The 19,209-nt window shown below is 40.2% G+C and overlaps 1 protein-coding gene and 1 long non-coding RNA gene across 5 annotated transcripts in view; one reads left to right on the top strand and one right to left on the bottom strand.

Moving 5' to 3' along the window:
* COL28A1 (collagen type XXVIII alpha 1 chain) overlaps positions 1–5,882 on the top strand; it is a 68,557-nt gene extending 62,675 nt beyond the window's left edge. Inside the window, exons 32-35 of the mRNA XM_075492869.1 lie at positions 621–808; positions 3,103–3,319; positions 3,747–3,923; positions 4,885–5,882. Coding sequence (XP_075348984.1) covers positions 621–808; positions 3,103–3,319; positions 3,747–3,916 — 575 coding nt within the window. The 3' untranslated portion in view covers positions 3,917–3,923; positions 4,885–5,882. The remainder of the gene's footprint in view (positions 1–620; positions 809–3,102; positions 3,320–3,746; positions 3,924–4,884) is intronic.
* Positions 706–11,916, bottom strand: LOC142405447 (uncharacterized). Of its 4 annotated transcripts, none has more exons than XR_012774180.1 (6): positions 11,289–11,916; positions 9,694–9,814; positions 9,067–9,173; positions 7,775–7,948; positions 6,133–6,222; positions 706–1,340 (listed from the first exon to the last, which is right to left on the bottom strand). It is a non-coding gene; the product is annotated as an uncharacterized LOC142405447 (long non-coding RNA). The 4 variants fall into 4 exon arrangements; XR_012774181.1 differs by having other exon boundaries at positions 9,701–9,814; XR_012774178.1 differs by lacking the exon at positions 9,067–9,173.
* Positions 11,917–19,209: the final 7,293 nt, after the last annotated feature.

Genomic DNA, 19,209 nt, shown 5'->3' with positions numbered 1-19,209 from the left:
CTTATAATGACCAATGAAAAAAAAAGTACATCGATCTAGACTAACCGCAGACTAGCCCTATAAAGTATATTTTTCCTGAGCATAAACTTATATTGCTATGCAGAGCCTGTGGCTGGAGTTAAGTCCAGATTTAAGGTGTTAACAGTGAGAAGAGAGTCCAAGCTAAGGTTCTGGTCCCAGCTGGGATTAAATTTAGGGCTCTGACTCATGCTCCAGCATTCAACATAAAAGTATTCCCAGTCACTGAATTTTTTTGTGCAAAAAAGTAGAATGTGTCACCCAGTTTTTCTTTTTCCTTCTTATGTGTAAACACTTTCTTTACTTCACTCTGGTTTTGTTTTCTTCACTGTTGAGCTATGACTTCTGCTTAAAAAAGGGATGTGGTAGTTTTATCTGTTTCTTCTTAAAAGAACAAAAGGGCCTTAAAATCAAATAATTCAGAGAGTGTGTTAGTTTATTACTTCTCATTTGCATTTTGACATAACTTTAGAAGACAAGTCTTTCACAAGACACTATCATTAAAGATTTAGGGTTAATACTGCACTAAAAGCTTGTGGTGAATCATTATGACCTTTCTTGATTACCCTTAATAAATTTCATCATTTTGTTAATCTTTTCAGCTCTTGAAAATAAACTGATCACAAAAATCTGTGAGAATGTGTCTGAAATCAACACCAGAAAAGATAATGTTTTATCTCCATCTCCAAGTCCGGAATCTGAAATTGCTAGCGAAGCTACTACTAGCCACTTACCTAAAATGACTACTTCAGAGATTTATACGCTCCCTACAGAAGGAATCAGTTACCCAGTAAGTAAAGAAGTAACAGTTATCAAATGTTTTTAAAAGATGCGTGTCTTCATTTGAATTCAAATACTCTTTATTTCACCATTCACCAGTCTTTTAATTTGCGAGTAATGTGTCCTTTGGCTAGACCAAAAGATTTGGAGAAAACTTTTAAAGTTAGAGTGAACTTACTTGTTGGGAACAGAAGCTTACAGAAGAAAGAGGGCAATACTGTTTCTTGGTTGCAATAAATGCCAACGGTCCTCATATTTTTGTAGTTCTTATTCATCTTCAAAATGAGTTAGAAATCTTACAGATACATCTCTGTTGAGGCAGATACATAGTGTATAAGGCATTTATTTATGTGCAAGCTGATTGTTAGTACAATGCTTCTTGTCGTGGTCACACACTTTCGAGGTGTTATTAAGCCTTCAGTATTGTTTTGCTTTCCACATTGGGCTGTACTTCTAGGACTCCTCATTCATGTTATTCTTCATTCTCCAGCTTTAAATTCCTCCTGCCCTGCATTGGGGTTCTGCCCTCCAACACAGCGCTGCTGCACAGATAGAAAGGACAGGTGGAGTTTTAATGCAATAGATAAATATTTTCTGCAGGTGTGTATCACCTTAGTTCCCTTATTAGGTCTTTGGTATTTTTCAGCCACTGTCTTAGTATCAGAGTAGGGTATTTGTCACCTTTACAGTATATCAGCACTAACTCTCTAGGGTGTTCTTATTGCTTTGCCTAAAAATAGCCAATGATAAAAATTGAGCGTTCCTTGCCCCTGTAATCTGTTGAATAAACTATTGAAATATTTGATGTATAAACCTCTGTAGCTGCATGCAGTAGGTATAGTGGACCATGATACTGGTATTTAAATATTAAGTGAATTGAATACAGATTGGAGCTAATTAAATATTACTGACTTACTGTGAGGAGTCAATGGATTAGCCAATATTAATCATTTGGATTATTGTTTATGTAATATCATTCATAATTAAATAGTTCACTTTCAAAATTCAGTTTAATTTCTTTGAATAAGAGCTCCCTCAGTAAGTGTGATTGATTTAGGTTTGGGGCTTGTGTTACCTCCAGACACATCTGTGTGACACTGAGGGTCAATTTTGACATTCCGTATCATTAAGAAAAATAAATGTAAACCGGGATTTATAGATGCTGACTTTATAAAACGTGTGATAAGGATCACAGGTAGGTTTAGTGCTAAGTGATTAGTTGCTCACACACTTGGTTCTTGCTGGCCATGATTATAGTTAAATCTTCAAAACTGTTGAATTACTATCAGAAATAAACACAGCCTTTTTGTAGACCTGGAGAAGAAATGCAATATGCAAAGGACTGGATGAATTGTCTGCACATTTACATTTCACCTAGACTTCAATTTTCAGAGTCCCAGTGCCTCTGAAGAGTTTTCTTAGACTGACTGAATGTGTCAGTAGTGGCCTGTAAATGGGAAGATATTGAATAATATCAAATTCCTTCCTGTCCTCAGTAGGTAATCAATGTGTGGGATTAATGCAGTCATTTGTACTATACTATACTAAGATACTTGCAAATCTTCTTGACTATACTAAAACACTAGAGAGGCAAATTTTTATATAATAGTCTTAATTTGAAGAGCAGGGTTGGCTTCTTAACAGTTCTATCAAGGTAAAACACTAAAATTCTAATGATTAGCAACTGGCTGTTAGCTAGAAACAGGAAAATGGGTGATTTGTCACTTGGCTTGATAGAGGCAAGGACACATCTATGAGGCAATCTTATTAATAGGATGCGGTTCCCATAACACAAGTTTTGGAAATTTTTGCTGTACTCAAGGGATTCCACATCTAAAAAGATCCTTGGAGGAGCATAATGTACATGTGTTTTTCTATCAATAACAAGTACCCTGTTCCTCCTGCGTGCCATTTTCCATTTCTTGACAGATTGAAGATGTCAGATCATTCCTAGTGAGTGTACTAGATGTTAAGAAGCACTGATTTGCCCCAGAGTTCCTTCCATTTTTTGTTTTATTTATATTACAGACTACGTGGTGATTGAAATTTTGCTTCAATGGAATTAATTCAGCTTAGTGACTAAATTGAAAGCATTACTTTGCCTTTTCATTCACCTCTCCGTGTCAGAAAATTATAGTCACGTATTAAGTAATCACTAGAAGGAGGTCCGAACCTACCTGCTGTTAATGGTATTTTTTCACACGTTGCTTGGCAAGAGTTTCCTACATAATTCTCTCAATTTTTTCTCTTAGCATCTGAGCCCAGACAGAATTTTAAGTTATAAGATTTTGACTCCTTTTGCAGCTTAGTCCACCACAGACCAGATACACTGAGCCGCTGCCATCTGCTCAGGATCACACTGCAACCACCTCTGCTCACAGAGAATCGAGATTTCCCCCGCTTTATGACATATCTGAAATCAGACCTCAGAGTCCAGTTGTCAATCCTTTGTTCAATGTAACTGCTGATGAAGATCACCACCTAACTGTATTGCAACCACAGGTAGCAACAACCCGAAAAGGTAAGTAATAAATACTGTCCTCAGATATTGGGTAGCAAGTCTGCATCAAAAAAACCAACAAGCAAACCCTGTCTTGTAGACTTGTCTTGAGTCTACAGACATCACACACAGTGAGAGCCAGATTTTCAAACCTAGATGACAAACAACCCTCGCGTACCAATTGTGTGCTTAGGTATTTAAATAGCAGCTTGGTTCTTACATCAGGATTTAGGCAGTATCATTTCAAACTGATCCTGCATTTGTTTAGGCCTGTTCAGGTAACTCATTAATAGAAATGGAATTTGGCTACAAATTTGAGAGAGGCATGTATACTCCCAGGCACTACAAGAAAGAAAAAAAGGGGTGCTCTTCTAACTGAAGGAGGCACTTCTAGGATAATGTAACTTATCCCCAGAATCCAAGCTAACTTTTAATGATACACTTTCAGATCCAAGGTGCTTGGAACCCATGAAACCAGGGGATTGTCGCAACTACGTGGTGAAATGGTATTATGACAAGAATGGCAATTCTTGTGGCCAGTTCTGGTACGGAGGTTGTAATGGTACCAACAATAGATTTGAAACAGAAAAAGAATGTCGAGAAACCTGCACTGATTGATGAATAAGTAAGTTGTCTCCATCAGGTCCTCCTTCAATCACCTCTTTTCCAGGCTAAAAAGATTTAGTCTATTTAAATGTCTCCCATACTATACATACATATTATATCATCTTTTATACCTTTGATCAACCTTGATATGTTTGTCTGAACCTTTTTGAGATGGTGGGACCAGAAGTGCACTTGGTAGTCATGGATTTATACAGTGACACAGTGAGGTTTTCTACTTTGTTCTCTATTCCTTATCTTACAGTTTCTAAAATTGTATTTGATTTTTTGACCATTACTGAGATTGGAGGTGATATTGTCATAGACCATAATGCCAAGACTTCATCTAGAGGATGAGCTGAGAACCCATCATATAATATGTGAATTTATGATCATTTTTCCCCTTGCATATTATTTCACATTTACCAAAACTCAGTTTTCCTTTTCCACTCACAGCCTACGCAGTCAATATCACAAGATCCTTGTGCAATTTCTTGCAGTCACCCCTTTTCTTTATGACTTCAGAGTAACACAGGATTGTCACCAACTTTGTCACCTCGCTTCTCTAGATCACTTACAACTATATTGAGTAGGACAGACCATAGCATACATCCTCCAGTGACTTCTCTCCACTGACCATTTATCCACTTTCCTTTGTTTTATTCTTTTCACCACTTACAAATTAGAAGACTGTCCCTCTTAAACCAGTATAACTTTCTTTTGGGGAGGGTCCTTACCTTTTGGAAATCCAGCAGACTATAGTAACTGCCTTAGGTCCACATGCTTAGTGAGTGAGGCATGGACTTCAGAGAGGTTGCTTATCAGTAGTGCATAACTTCCTTTACAAAAGCCATATAGCTCATCCCCAATGAATTGTATTAAACACTCTATTTCATCTTTCAGTACAGGAGAATTCTGTTGAACTGCAGCGTGTGTTTTTCTAAACCTTTCAGGAGAATTAAACAACTCCTTATTTCTTCTAGAAATGACTGCTGTTTGGAGTTTTTAAAGCTGGAAGTTCATGTGTATTGAGGAAGAACTGTCTGAGAAGAATCCAAAACGATGTGCGAACATGAATATATTACTACCATGCTCTACTGCTTTCCCCACTATGGTATTCACATTAACTAGATTCCTGTATAATGTATGTTATCTGCAACACCATAGCAATAACTTACAGTCACACATACACATACGCAGGAACATACCTTTTCCCTCCACATTTATATTAACTTGTTAGTACTACATGTGGCAATGGGAGATTCTATTTTTAGGATTAAAATGTCAAAAGTGTTTACACTTAGCATTTAATGACAGAGGTCTCAGTCTCATGGAAGAATAAAATATGCTCTAGTTTTAAACAAGAGTAAGTGGTTCCTAGAATTAGCACTCTTAATGCAGCATTTAGAGACAGAAATTAAGATTTCCATTAATTAGAGTACCTCTTTGGAATGTAAATACCACAGCTATAGGTAATTAGGGGGGGGGGGTCCCCCATTAAAGCACATTTGGATTAACATCAATATAATCTTTTCAATTCTAAAGGTAGGACTTTTATTCAGAATTACATTAAAAACAGGATTCTTCATGTCCTTTAGGCTAGTCAGTACATTTCAATTTCTCAGGGCCTCTGTGTTAAAAAAAAAAAAAAGTTATTTCACTCTAATATATGCTATTAAGTTAAAAAAGGGAAAAGCACTGAAAGATGTATATAAATGTTTACTTATATCCTTTCTACTTTTATCCATAATCCTATATGAATGTATCGTTAAAACTGAAATGGTAAGCATGTGATTAAAATGGAAAGCAATACCTGATAGAGAGTCATGCACTGTTATTTCTTGGTAATCAAAGGACTAGTATCTACCCAGGCATTATGGACAATTCTTGATATGTTTAAACAATTGCTTGCACAATTCGCCCCCGCATGTAACAAAATGATAGCATGTATGATGCAAAATGAACTTGTTTGCAGCAGATGATAGGATGCAAACCGAATTCTATGGAAAGATGTGCTTGAAGTACAGCTTAAAAGTTTTTACATTTTTTTTTTCCCAAAAATCTGGCCTTGTTAGTGAGTTTCAAATTAGAAAACGAAAAAAATGAAAGCAGCCCCAAAAAAACATCCTGCTCTTATTATACTCAGAACTAATATGATGATTATTCAAAAAAAAACTGAGGGCACAATTAATTTGTGTGTGACATGGAACAGTAAAACTCAAGGACATTACCTTGTACTATGTGTCCTCTGATATCCTGAAAATGAAGAGACTCAAAGGTGTAGAACAAAAGTCAAGCTGGTGAAATGAAGAACTAGTTTCCTTTAACAGAAAAAAAAATCAGAAAGTAAAATTTGACACTTTTATTTGAAACTTTTAATAAGTCTGTTAGGGTTTTTTGCATCAGAAAAATAAATTGTTTCAAAGTATACAACAAATGATACAGATTGTCGTGGTTTAGCCCCAGCTGGCAACTGAGCACCACCCAGCCACTCACTCACTCCCCCCCCAGTGGGATGGGGGACAGAATCAGAAGAGTAAAAGTGAGAAAACTCGTAGGTTGAGATAAAGACAGTTTCATAGGTAAAGCAAAAACCGCACACCCAAGCAAAGCAAAACAAGGAATTCATTCACTCCTTCCCATGGGCAGGCAGGTGTTCAGCCATCTCCAGGAAAGCAGGGCTCCGTCACATGTAATGGTTACTTGGGAAGACAAACGCCATCACTCCGAACGTCCCCCCCTTCCTTCTTCTTCCCCAGCTTTATATACTGAGCCTGACGCCATATGGTATGGAATAGCCCTTTGGGCAGTTTGGATCAACTGTCCTGGCTGTGCCCCCTCCCAGCTTCTTCTGCACTTGGCAGAGCATGGGAAGCTGAAAAGTCCTTGACGAGTGCAGCAACAACTAAAACATCTCTGTATTATCAACACTGTTTTAAAATTAACTCTATCTCAGCTGAAACCAGGACAAGATGGACTCTTGTGATAAATAAAATCAGCTACATATAAAGCTCGATGTAAGCAGCAAATAAAATAAAAGGTCAAATGAAAGGTTTCAAGCAAACAAACTGCCTACTAGTGGCACAAAAAGATCATGGAAAGAATCAAACTACTGTAAAGCCAGTGCCATCATTCCAAGAATATCAATACGCTGGAGACCTTTAATAGTGAACAGATGTCCAGAACAAGAAAGGCATATACACAAAGTTTAGGGAAAAAGAAGAGCAAGAGGGATAGACACAAGGATGCTTTCAAATTGGCTGGAAACAGTAGATTCAAAACTTAAAATATACTAAAATATAATGTTAACATACTGTCAAATTTGAAAGATGCATTGAGAGACTTTTTTTCTAGGCTAGGTCTCAAATCCAGTATTCAGAATACATTTCAGTTAGATTACAAAGGCAATGTAAGAAATATTAAAGCAAAAAGGCAGTGCAGACATTTTTAAGAAAAGGATTAGCACAAAATATGACCCTGAAAAGAAGAAAAAATCATCTGAAGAAAAAAAAAAATTCACCAGCGTCCCCCATCCCAAGAGGACCCTCACCCCACAGCAGCCAGGAGTCAGTAACGGTAAGTGTGACATCCCACACTTCAGCAGGAACGATTAATTGCACTGATACAGGCAAGCAGGTTGTTTAGGTTGGAACCATAGATGGATATAGATAACTAGAGAGATACATAAGTAGATATAATACAGGGATAGAGATGCATACCCAGATGAAGAGATAGAGAAAAGATCTTTTCACCCAGAAAAGATGAACAAATTTGCACAGTTAAACTCTACTGTAGATTACCTTCTGGACTGCTGTAAAAAAAAAAAACCTCTGAGTGTAACAGGTTCCAAGATCCACTTCATTTCACACCTACCAGGAATATTTTAAGTTTAGCGGCTCCTGGAAACCCACAGCATCAAAGGAATTTGCAGGATCTTTCAAATTTGTTCTAATCTTCTATGCCTCGGCAGTTGCTTCAGGGATGGGATTAGCTGTTGTGTTCAGCTCCAGATCTGCAGACAGAGAGATACGTCTTGTCTAAGAAATACTGGGGATAATGCATTTGGGAGTAAATGTGAAGATGTAAGTTACGGGTTTGCAATAATATCTTCTATAATATTTAGTGCAAACCTTTCTGCTAAAGTTGACAAGCTTTAATAAGTACAAAGAGTGACACCATTTGCTACGAAACAATGCTAAAAATAAAGAAGCAGTTACTCTTTAACATGCATACGAGAACCTTCTGAATGCAGTTAAACCAGTGAGATCCAGAACGTCACTGCTTTCTTTTCCACTTTCATGTAGAGTGGACTAAACCTTTCGTAGCAAAGAAGCAAAAGTGAAGGCTCTAAAGATTTTTTAAAAGTTGTATCCTGTTCAAGTCAGATTATCCTGAAACAAGCATCCTTTTCTGTTCAGGTCTTTCTGTGAATCCCCAGGCTGAAAACTCTGAATGTATGCTCTGATATTTAGTAAACCATGAAAAGGCATGTAAGTCTCAGGTAAAAGGACAACTCTTCTCTACATCTGTATCAGCACTGACTGGCAGCATTGGCTCCTGTGTCTCCTCACCCAGCTCTGCATCTTCAAGGGTGTCATGGATCAGTAAACCAGGAGAGGGCACCTCTTGCCAAATGTCCACTGCTTTGTTCTCGAGTTGTATAAAATCATAAAACATCATTACTAACAGAAAGCATTAGTTTCCATTGGCAAACAAACAAACCCTTTATTTACGTCACAGGCGAATTTTAAAGGCAAGAATAGTTAATAATGAAATCCTTAAATCTTCTGCTAGACCAGACCATAAAAGCTAAGAATGGTTGAGAATAAGTGAGGCTTTGCTTTTCTGTAAACTGATCATTATAAGGTGAATCCTTTTTCTGTCATCCTTTCTTCTAACAATTCAGAAAAAGACTCAGAAAATTAACAAGAAGATAGTACCCCATCTGCTCATCATAGCACAGCAGCAGCTTTTCACGTTGAGAAACTCTACCGGTCTCATGCTAACAACTATCAAATTGAATTCATCTTTTGCCTTAACCCAGTTCAGTCGCTGTCTGTCCCTAGGTCCCATTCAGACTGTTTAATAACGCTGCCTGGTCATTGACTGTCCTGCTGTCTGCACTCCTCCGTTTCTTCTACATCTTCAGATTTTCTCTCTGTTACCCTAAATTGACTGAAGATATGCAACATTTCCTGCACTGCAGTTTCAAACGTCCTCGGAAAACTGGTTACCACATTTCCTCATTTGGAAGTGGCTGTCAAAGACATTCCTTGGGGGGAAAAAAAAAAGAAAAAAAAGACTTTACTGATAGCATGGCTGAGACCAGCATCCACTTTTTTAAAAGAAAAATTTAATGGACAGTATAGATTTATCGCAGCATTCATGCACTTCTCTTGCTTAACTACTTTCTTAGCTCTTTTGGTGCCATCTGTACATACAGCACACCCTTCTTGAAGTTGCAGAGGCATCCAGCTCACAGCACATAGTTTAAAGCCAGTTCTCACGTGTAACTTGATGAATTTTTTTAAAAGATCTTTTATTAAAAACAAAACAAATAACTCCTTTTCCTCCACCCCTCAGTGAAAGGGCCAAAGTCTTCATGGGCAGGTGCGTGGGCTGGGACACCCCAGCTCTACCTGCGAGTAGAGCGACTTTTCCAAGGTCTCCTGACGTATGAGAGACTGTAGGTCCAGCACTGAGATCTTTGACATCCCCATTATCTACTGTTATTCCTCCTGCAGCTTCTTACCAATCGTCCTTTATAATCATTTTAGTCTCCTCAGACTTACTTTTTACCTTCCCAGTTGCAGAGCTCTTGCAGCTGCTGCTGAAGCTGCGTATGCAGCAGATCAAGGCTTTGAAATTGCACAGGTGAACGTAAGCAGACATCTCAGCTATCATACTTGGTAGCTAGACAAAGAAATATAAATTATATTTAGTTACTAGATTTTTACTTGAGACGGTCTTAAATATAAGTGTCTTTACTTCCAGGAGTATTATCCCATGTTTTAGTAGGGACAGAATCAGGTCTGAGCTTCAGGGATAAACGAAACCTGGATTTTGAGCCAAATTCTACTTAAGCTTGGCTTTTTTTTTCTAACCAGGAATAGGTAGAAATTCAACCAAATGGGTAAGGCTTTACAACATGATCCATAAAGACTTTCTCTTTTGGCTTTCTAACAGTACACAAGACCTATTTTAGAGCAATTTGTAAGATGAAAGGCAGAACACGTGGGCTCTCCTCCTTGTCTCACAATCTCTGCTTTCAGCAGCTGTAACCTCCCTACATGTGGACAGGGAGGGAGAAGGGAGATTTTTGCATTTTATTGGCATGGCAAAAGGGATTTCTCCAACATCTGGCACAGTTGACCCTGGGACACAAAGAAAACCATTCCTTATTGTAAAAATAATGGTAGATAAGAGTTTTGACAAGAATAAATCTGGCAACCACAAGGTTCAACACGTGAGTAAACCCCCCAAAAGAGTTTTGGATTAGCTTTAAAATTGTTGCAAACTCAGCTAATCCCAGGTGCTGCTGGAAGTGTTTGGGCTGGTGCTCCTCTCTCAGCAGCTCAAAGCTTTCAGGACACTTAAAACAACCCGCCAGAGGAGTAGATAAATGAGCAACAATTCAAAGAAGCCCCCAGGCCCAGGGTGTGCCTGGGTACGTCCCCTTCAGTAGCAGGGCTGGGGAAGAGGGGCTGCAGGGGAGAGGCAGTCAGCGTGGAAAGCATCGATGCGGAGAAGGATTTCAGGGGTTGTGTGGTCTGGTTGCTGCCTGCTGGCCCAGGCCTGCCCTGGGCGCGCTGAGCACGCAGGCGAGCGGGGCAAGGGAGGGAGGCTGGGGACAGTTAGCAGTGATTTTTCCATGGAAAGCAAATAGCTAGTGATTCTTCTGAATTACCGCCATGACATAATTGGCAATTTCAGCTACTTCTTAGTTCATTCAGGGCAACTCCCTAGTGCATCATGTTTTCTCAAAGCATAGCTTCTATCAGTTTTAACTACCTTGTAAATTAGTAGGTAAAATATATTTCTGCTGACCAGAAAGGCTGTATTTTCCAATTAATTCAAGCATAATGAGATTCACATATAAAATCTGGGTTTGAAAATTAATATTTTCATTGCAATGACCCTCAGAGAACTACGACTGGGACTCCATGAGGCTGCACGCTGCATAACTGTGCGGATCATAAGTTACTTGAGGCACAGGCTGCCAAAATACAGAAGTCGCTGTAATAAGCAGAAAGCATGCTGACAAGGGTGGTGCTGGAGGCAGAACTGCGCTCTGCCTGAAGGGAACATCGTGTTTGAAAATAGAAACCTTCAATTTTTGTTCTGGATGAACTGTACAATATAGTCAACCAAAAGTCACAGTACTCACTGGATATTCTAGAGCATACAGGTGAGCTTCTGTGAGTGAAAACCATTCTTTGAGCAGGATCCTTGAGAATTTAGTAGTTGTATATCAGGCTTTTTTGACATTTTTTGGACATGCTCAGTGATGCATTCGATTGGATGCATTTGATGCATTGGATAAGCCAGTTGAAACTTTCCTTCTTAAGAAGAGAAAATCACCCAACAAAAGTTCCCTTAAATAAGTTAAAGTCCACATCAGTAATTTAGGTTAACTTGAAGTAAGGATGTTGTACTGGTCCTCAAGTAAAGCATTACAGAACTTGTTACGTCAGCGAGAAGAAATCCCAGCATCTTAACTGATGCAGCTGCAGTACAGGGCCCCAACAACCACAGCGTCATCCTACAGTGCCACCAGGAGGAAAACGACAAAACGCCTCTGTAAAACAAACATAGCAAGCCATCAACAGGTTTTTATGAACCATATGAACCAAGTAACAACTTCCAGAACTCAGCTTAGCAGCAGTAGTTGGTTGAGGACTTTTTAAATCACCTCTTAACTGATCTCACAAAATTGCATTTTCTACTGACCACCGTAGCTACCTCATATTCCTCAGTCTCTTTGACAAATTTATAAGTTGTCTTATGACTGATGTTTAAACTGGTCATCGTGGAAGCAGGATGTTGAGCAAACCAGATATTGAGCATTGCAGGGACAGGACTTATAAAGTATTTACACTGAAGCAGGAACACAGCTATAAAAAGGGCCCTTACACACACTATGCTGTAGTATGAAAGCCAAAGAGCAACATACCCCATAATCACATCATGGATCCCCTTGCAGCACCCCACTTCATCTGTAACCATTGCAATACTGCTGAATCTAGTGAATGTACATCTAGCAATAAAGGTCAAGCCTAGGAGCGCTTTCTGGAAGTGCCCAGGGAAGTCAGGGCTCAGTGTAATAGCAGCGGTAGTAACTGAGAGTCCCTGGCCCCAAGCTAGATCTCCAGGACAAAGCCAGGCAGAGAATGTGTCATGCTGGCAAGGAAGCTATTGCATGGAAGCAGCCTTTACTCTCTGCCAGATTACTCATCCCGGTGATCTGAGGCTAAGGGCTCCAGAGCTCGTGAGCTGGTGCGCAGGGAGGTGCAGGAGGTCTGAGACAGGAATAAAGACTTTGGTCTCTGCTTTTGGGTGGTGCCTCGACGCGCCCAGCGTGACCCCTCCTGGATACAACCCCGGATACAAGCTGAACTACCTTCCCACCCCGCCAGTCAGCTCAAACTAGCAATGCCCCGACACCGTTCTCTGTAAAGCTTTCTCACGTTACAGCCCTGAGAACATGGCTTCATTCTGGGAACATCATTTCACTAAATTCTTTTTTTTTTTTTTTTTAATTGGTATACTTTGCACAGGGAAATATTTTTACTTGTATGTATCTTGCTCTGTTTTCTGTAGCATCCTGTTCTGTAACGAGAGCCCCTTCCAGCTTTCAAAAGATCTATTAATCAAAGAACAGCAATGGGAGAGGGCAGCATTAACATCGGATCTAGAAGTTATTTGTGATATAAAACTCATTCCAACCATCGCATCAGGATCATTCTCACCCTCAGGTGTATGTTGACCTTTTACACTCACGACATGCTAGTAGCACACCTTGGTCTCCATCTCCACCTGTTCTCAGGCACACTACTCGCCAGCTGGTTATCATAGGGTGGCAAGCATTTGTTTGGACATTTCCTCCTGTGGGTCTTGGTGTAAAGTTTTTGGATACTGGCTGTGTTCCTTTAACTGTGCTTTCTTTAACCAGCTTGCTTCCTCCTCTAACACAGAACAGATGTATTTGTGAAACAGCAGTGAAACGGTAAATATCAGCATAATGCTGTACTCAACATCAAGGGAAAGTGTTTCCTGCCTTGTTGCATTTGTTTCCTGTTCTTTACGTGTTTGCTTTTTAAGAATTACAAGTAATTCTTAAGCACTGGGCCTAAGTTAGGCACAGGTACTGCAGGCAGCGCAGGCCCCCCTTGTATTACTTTCACGTGGGAAAAACAGTTTTGGATCCCGTTCTCACATTGCCTATAATTATTTTTGGTGATGTTTTTAATAGCAGCTACCTGCTGGCTATCAGAGATTAGAAGCTTTTGTAACAGCGAAAGGAACTGTGCCAACACCAAAGTTAACCTTCGAGCTCTGCATACCAAGGAAACGTGATCTCCGAGTTCAGCAAGCAATAGGCACAACTACTGTACAGGAACAGAGAGATACGGGAACCTTTACACTGGTAAAACCCGTTGTGCATTAGCCAGGATACAACATTGGAAGGAGAGCAAACTCAACCTATAGTTAGTGACTTACACGATGCAGCAGAACAGTCCCTTCCCCACGTGATGGAAATAGTGTACATTAGCATTGAGATGAAACAGAGTAGTCTAACTACCCTTCTATAGAAGAGCACATAAAAGAGATGTTTCACGTAGTACTATTCAGAATGATAAGCAGAACTTCCACAATACCGCTGTGACTCTGGAAGGAAAGGGAGAAAGTGAAAACGCATTAAGGGCAAGACGGGCACGACAGAGCCCTGCCGGCAGTCAGGCAGGGGCTCTCTGGGCTGCGGAAGGGAGCTGACTGCAGAGCAGCAGCAGGGACCAACAGGACCTGGAGGAGCTGAAGGGAAAACATGTGGGTGCCAAAATATCTTCCTGCAAAGCTGACAAAACATTTTAGGATTGTAGGATAACTCGGGGAGGAAAAGACCACAGAAGTCATCTAGTCCATCCAGGATTCCCGCTCAAAGGAGAGTCAGCTACAAGGTGGGATTGGGTTACGCACGCCTCTACACTCCTGCATACAGGCAAATATCTTAGGAAAGTGAGCCTCATCCTCAAACCTGACCATCTTGAACAGCCCAAAGCTCCTGAGGGCAGTCAGGGCAGTCAGATGGAAAGGCTTAGGCAGGTATTAAACAGAGAAGGTGCTGCCCGGCAGCCAGAAGTACGAAGCATTGCAGCTGTACACGGAAAACCCATCGTGAAGGTGTTCCCTTGATGAGATGCTGCAGCTGAAACAGATGATGGAGTTCAGCAATCCAGGAAGCCGCATAATACAACAGTGTAAAATCAAAAGGGTTTGTCCTCTCTTCAGTCGTGTTAGAATGGCCCTACTACTACTGACTGATATATTAGCATGGGACATCCACATTCCTCACACCAGCATTTTCTTTCCTTGTGCTCACCTTAGAGATGCTACCTCTACAGTACACAATTGTATGTTCAGAAGTCAAAATACTAGGCGGTCCAGCTGAATGTATGTAATTAACCTTTGCTTAATTGCAAAAGCCGTAAGACCAGCCAACATTTTTGGTTAATTTATAAGCTGCAGTAATTTTCTCACTCTCTTCTAGGCCCAGACATCTAGCCCACAAATACATTTAGGTAATAGGACACAGCAAATATGTCCTTTTTCCAACCATGCTTTCATTTTTTTCATGCTGTTAAACATTTGTAACAGTTTATTTTACAGTGATGTCAGGAGTAAAATTCCCAGATGCTACACGTAAGAGTAACTCAAGCTCCCTCCACTTCCTTGAGGCTCACGAGGGTGGAGCGTTCAGAGTGGCAGCTTGCCACCAGTACATATGGATCTTTTAAAAAGCAATGCTGAAAACATACACGAAATCCACAACTTGAAGTCCCTGAAAAAACATTCGGCAATACTGAAACTCTTTGCTGCAGGACTGATCAGCATGGCAACGACCAAACCAAACCAGAGAGCCACCACATGTCTGTAAGGTGTTGGTTTTCAGTCAGTATCGCTGAAAGTGACTTGAACAAGAAGTGCTGGCCAAAGCGTGAACTGGCGTAACTACATTTACAGTGGGATTTTCTGCAATTACAATAGGATTATATAAAATAATAAAGGGTCTGTGAATCAAACTCATTCTCCTGGAGAAAGTATTAGTAGTTGTACAGTGACTAATAAGACCCAAATGCTACTTTTGTGATGATGGTTTTAAAGCATGAAGATACAGGTGATGCATGAGACTTCTCCTACTGGGATTAGTGTCAATTTGTGACCATTCAGGTCTACCTTTGATAAGGCAACTTCTGCATTTAGACATCACAAAGCTTACCTAAAAATGAAAACATGGCCAATGCATTCTGAGAAATATTTACTTGAATGAGTCTGAACAAGATACATGAAATGCAGCTTTGGAAGCTGACAAAGATAAAGCTCATAAAGGCCAAGCTAGCTGACAGGGAAATACAGGAAAGCAGGATGCTGTTGATCAGACTGACAAATGATGCTCTAATCTGGGTAAGCAGACACCATCTATACTCTGCTAAAAAACAGGGTAACGCTGACAAATGGGAACAAAGGCTTCATTGTTCATGTTGAAGCACTGTCAGCTCCTGAACAGGAGAGTTTGCTTTTCTAAACGGTGTTTGAAAATTGGTTTTAGACACAATTACCCTACCTGTCCCTGAAAACACTAATCATATTTCAGCTACAATTTCAACAGAATCCACAGCGGAGTATGTGAAATTTGTTGTTTTCAATGGTAAATGTTTGAACCCCTGGTGCTGGTGAAGCAATCTCCTGTGCTGGGAAAATTTCAGACCCTCAGGTGTGATTTTCGTATGATCTGTGCTTAATCCCTGCAGGGTGCTCACCTGGGCTATACATCTAGGACGGAGATGGACTCCCGTTTACAGCCACCTCCTCCACTTGTCATAGAATAGCCAGAGAAGAGACATTTAACAACGTTGTCATACTCCCAAATTTAGTAGAACTAGGAGTTTGGAGACAAAATTAATTAAAAAAAATAATTACAGAGACATCTATTTGTTTTGATTTCTACCAAGTACTCAGGATTTGGCCCTAAGTGAACGTATGTCTTAAACGTTATGCTCTCCATCTGCAGGGGCAGGGAGCAGGAAGACAACACTTAAGAGCACGTTTGGGTGATTCCTAGTTAAGAATTCATGTGGGACAGTGAAAGGAAAAAAATCACAGTCCAAGGTTTTAAAGGTGCAGCATACTAATGCACATTAATTTCTAAGTCTTTTTGATCGGTTCTTAGACAGAGGAAGAAGAGTCAAGACCTTGACTACCTGAGAGCATGCAGGATCCGAGGCTGCTGGGGAACACTAAAAACTCAGGGTGGAACCAGGAAGCAGCAGCAGCAGCAGGCGGCTGATCTGGTTCTTCAGGTGACCGAAGTTACTAACGAAGCTCCTTTCCTTGCAGTGGATTAGGATTTTATCCTAGGAGGGGAAAGAAATCAGAAGCCGGCAAGGAGTTGCTGGAAGCCAGGTTAGAAATTCAAAGAAACAAACCAGCCTTTTTGACTTCAAGATGCCAAAGTGATGGGTTCACATGTGCCACAGTTTAGTTTTGTACAACTGAAGAACTGTGCTGCAAACTTCGCTACCTACTCAAGCAAAGGTTTAGAGTTTAAATGAAAGGAAATAAAGCAAGCTCCTCACATCAACTTTTTATTTAACAAACATGCCTGTGAAACTCCCATCTCTATTCAGATCTAAATTTGAAGTTCTGTTGCCACTCAGCTCTGCAAAAGACTGTTCACCTCTTTGTGCAAAAATAAAAAATAAGATCGTGACTGTAGCAACACTTAGTGGACAGTTGGAAAATTCATGTTCCTTTTAGAACGTTGCTACAAAGAATTCCCTCTTCTCTAAGGAAAATATTTTTCATACTTCTTTCATGCTAGAGTTTGGAGCCAGTCCACCTGTCCATCCGACCAGACTGGGAAGTATTTAAGCATCAAATGATAAAACATGGTTCCAACTATTGCTCTAGTAGAGACTCAGGCTGATTTTAAAACATGTTGTAAGTTAGTAACTTTACTGAAGGCAGCGTAACATTTCACGTACAGACCTGAAGGGAGCCGCAGCCGCTTGGGAGTGTGAAAATGACAGCAATCCATCTGGTATCATGTGCTCCTCAGAAAGCAGTTTGCAGAGCAGAAGGTGAAACTATTGACAGGAAAAGGAAAGAGAAAAGTGGGGGGGAAAGAAGGGAATCTGTTTAAAAGACAAATCACACCTCCAAAGAAGGTAACACCTTGAATACGTAAAAGCATTAACACGTTCTCATCCCAAGAGCTGCCCCACACATCAGAGAAACCCCAGGTAGAACTGGGACACTGGGGTATGAAGTCTTGGTCAGTACCAGTGCAGACTCCAGCACCCGAGGCTTCAACCTACCCTAAATAAAACACAGCTTTACAGAAAGGCATTTTTGGGGGAGGAAGGAAAGAAGGGACTGTACTTGACGGCTTGCAGTTTCACCACAGAAGAGGAGTGTTACACACAATGGAACAGGGGGCTGAGGGAAAATGGAAAGAAAGTTAAAATGAAAACCTGCGGGTCTCAGCTCAAAACCACATCAGATTTGAATTCCAGCGCTACCAAAAGCATACTTAGAAGTAGTCTCCCTGCCACGTTTTGTTGACTGATCAGCATTGAGGGCATCTCTACAGTTTATTTTTACTGGTATTTCAAGAAGTCTTGCAGGAATATACATTAGAAAGCTGAAAAAAATTGAGAGCTCAGGCTACATTTCTGAATGAAATAACCACTTTTCCAAATACTTTGCCAAATACCGCCCTAACACCTACAAGTGTGATCCCACGATACGGCTATTTTCCCGTCTATGTTAAATTACTTTACATGTGGAACAATGAAAATGTTCACTGCAGGGCTCTGATTTCCTCACTTATTCCTCCTAATAGTTGTCAGAATAAGTCCCTCACTACCAAGTTTCTGGAACTCATAGAAGGGCCTCATTAACGTGAAACATTGTCAAAAAGGAGGAAAGACTGCTAAACATTTTGCAGCGAGAGCTGGAACCAGCAATATGCAGGCTTATCTTCCCCACAGCTTAGAATGACCTTAGCAGTCCCAGGGTGTAAGATATTTACTTAAATTTCTTTTTAGTTCACACTAGTGCAGAGAGAACCCTAGGAAAATTCCCTTGAGCCAGTGAAGCTTTCTGTAAGTCACCAGGTTACGAGAGCTTACCTTCATTGAATGACATTTCACTTGTGTCTACAACTTCTGGTAATCAAATATGCAGAGTCTGTTACATATTAAAAAGCACGCAAAGCAACCCCGCACTTACAAAAGTTTTTCTCCACAGTAGTAGCTGTAGTTTCTGTTCTGCTCCAGTACTCACATCGCCCTGCAATTTGCTGGATCTAGTTTGATCCTGAAAATTGAAAGTTATAGCAGCATCACATAAAAGCATAACCTATACCTGAAGCGTCAGAGACGAGCTTTTATAGTCCATTCAATTGGCCGTTGTTCCTTAGCTGAAATATTCTAGCTTTTGAGCACCGTGGTTGTCACACACTTCCTGCACTTTGCAGACACGCTTGCACTCCAAGCGTGTCTTGCACTCAAAAGCAATGAAATAGTTAATTAATCCAGGTTAATAGTATTAGCAGGGTCTATTACAGTACTTAAGGTAATGAAACACAGCTGTACTGTGCTTGTGCCTACCATGTCCAACAACCAACATTTCGCACCTAAAGACACTTCCCAGCTGCATAAGTGGAATATTCTTTAGTGCTGGATATTATTCTGCATGAATAGCAGAAAGCTAGGTTAGAAAGCACAACATTTAAATCTTAACTGGTTTGGGGTTGGTTTTTTTTCCACACTGAAAGAATAAATCCTTTAAAAAAAAGGTGGTTAATGTTGAACAGTTTTGCTTTATCTTTGAGGTATCAGCTATAGCCAGTTCACTCAGGACTCTGTGACAAGGTGGAGACACTGAAAAATCAGGACAATGCAGAAACAACAGCCTGCTTATGTGAATCTAGTACTAGCACTTATGATTAATTTTACACTTAAAAAAAATACCATCTTTGTTTTCAAGGTAGCTTTCTACTTGTTAATAGCATAAATATAATAACA

This window comes from Mycteria americana, chromosome 2 (genome assembly GCF_035582795.1).
Source record: "Mycteria americana isolate JAX WOST 10 ecotype Jacksonville Zoo and Gardens chromosome 2, USCA_MyAme_1.0, whole genome shotgun sequence".
Lineage (NCBI taxonomy): Eukaryota > Metazoa > Chordata > Aves > Ciconiiformes > Ciconiidae > Mycteria > Mycteria americana.
The sequence above is the reverse complement of the archived record's forward strand: the minus strand, read 5'-3'. Positions and strand labels throughout refer to the sequence as shown.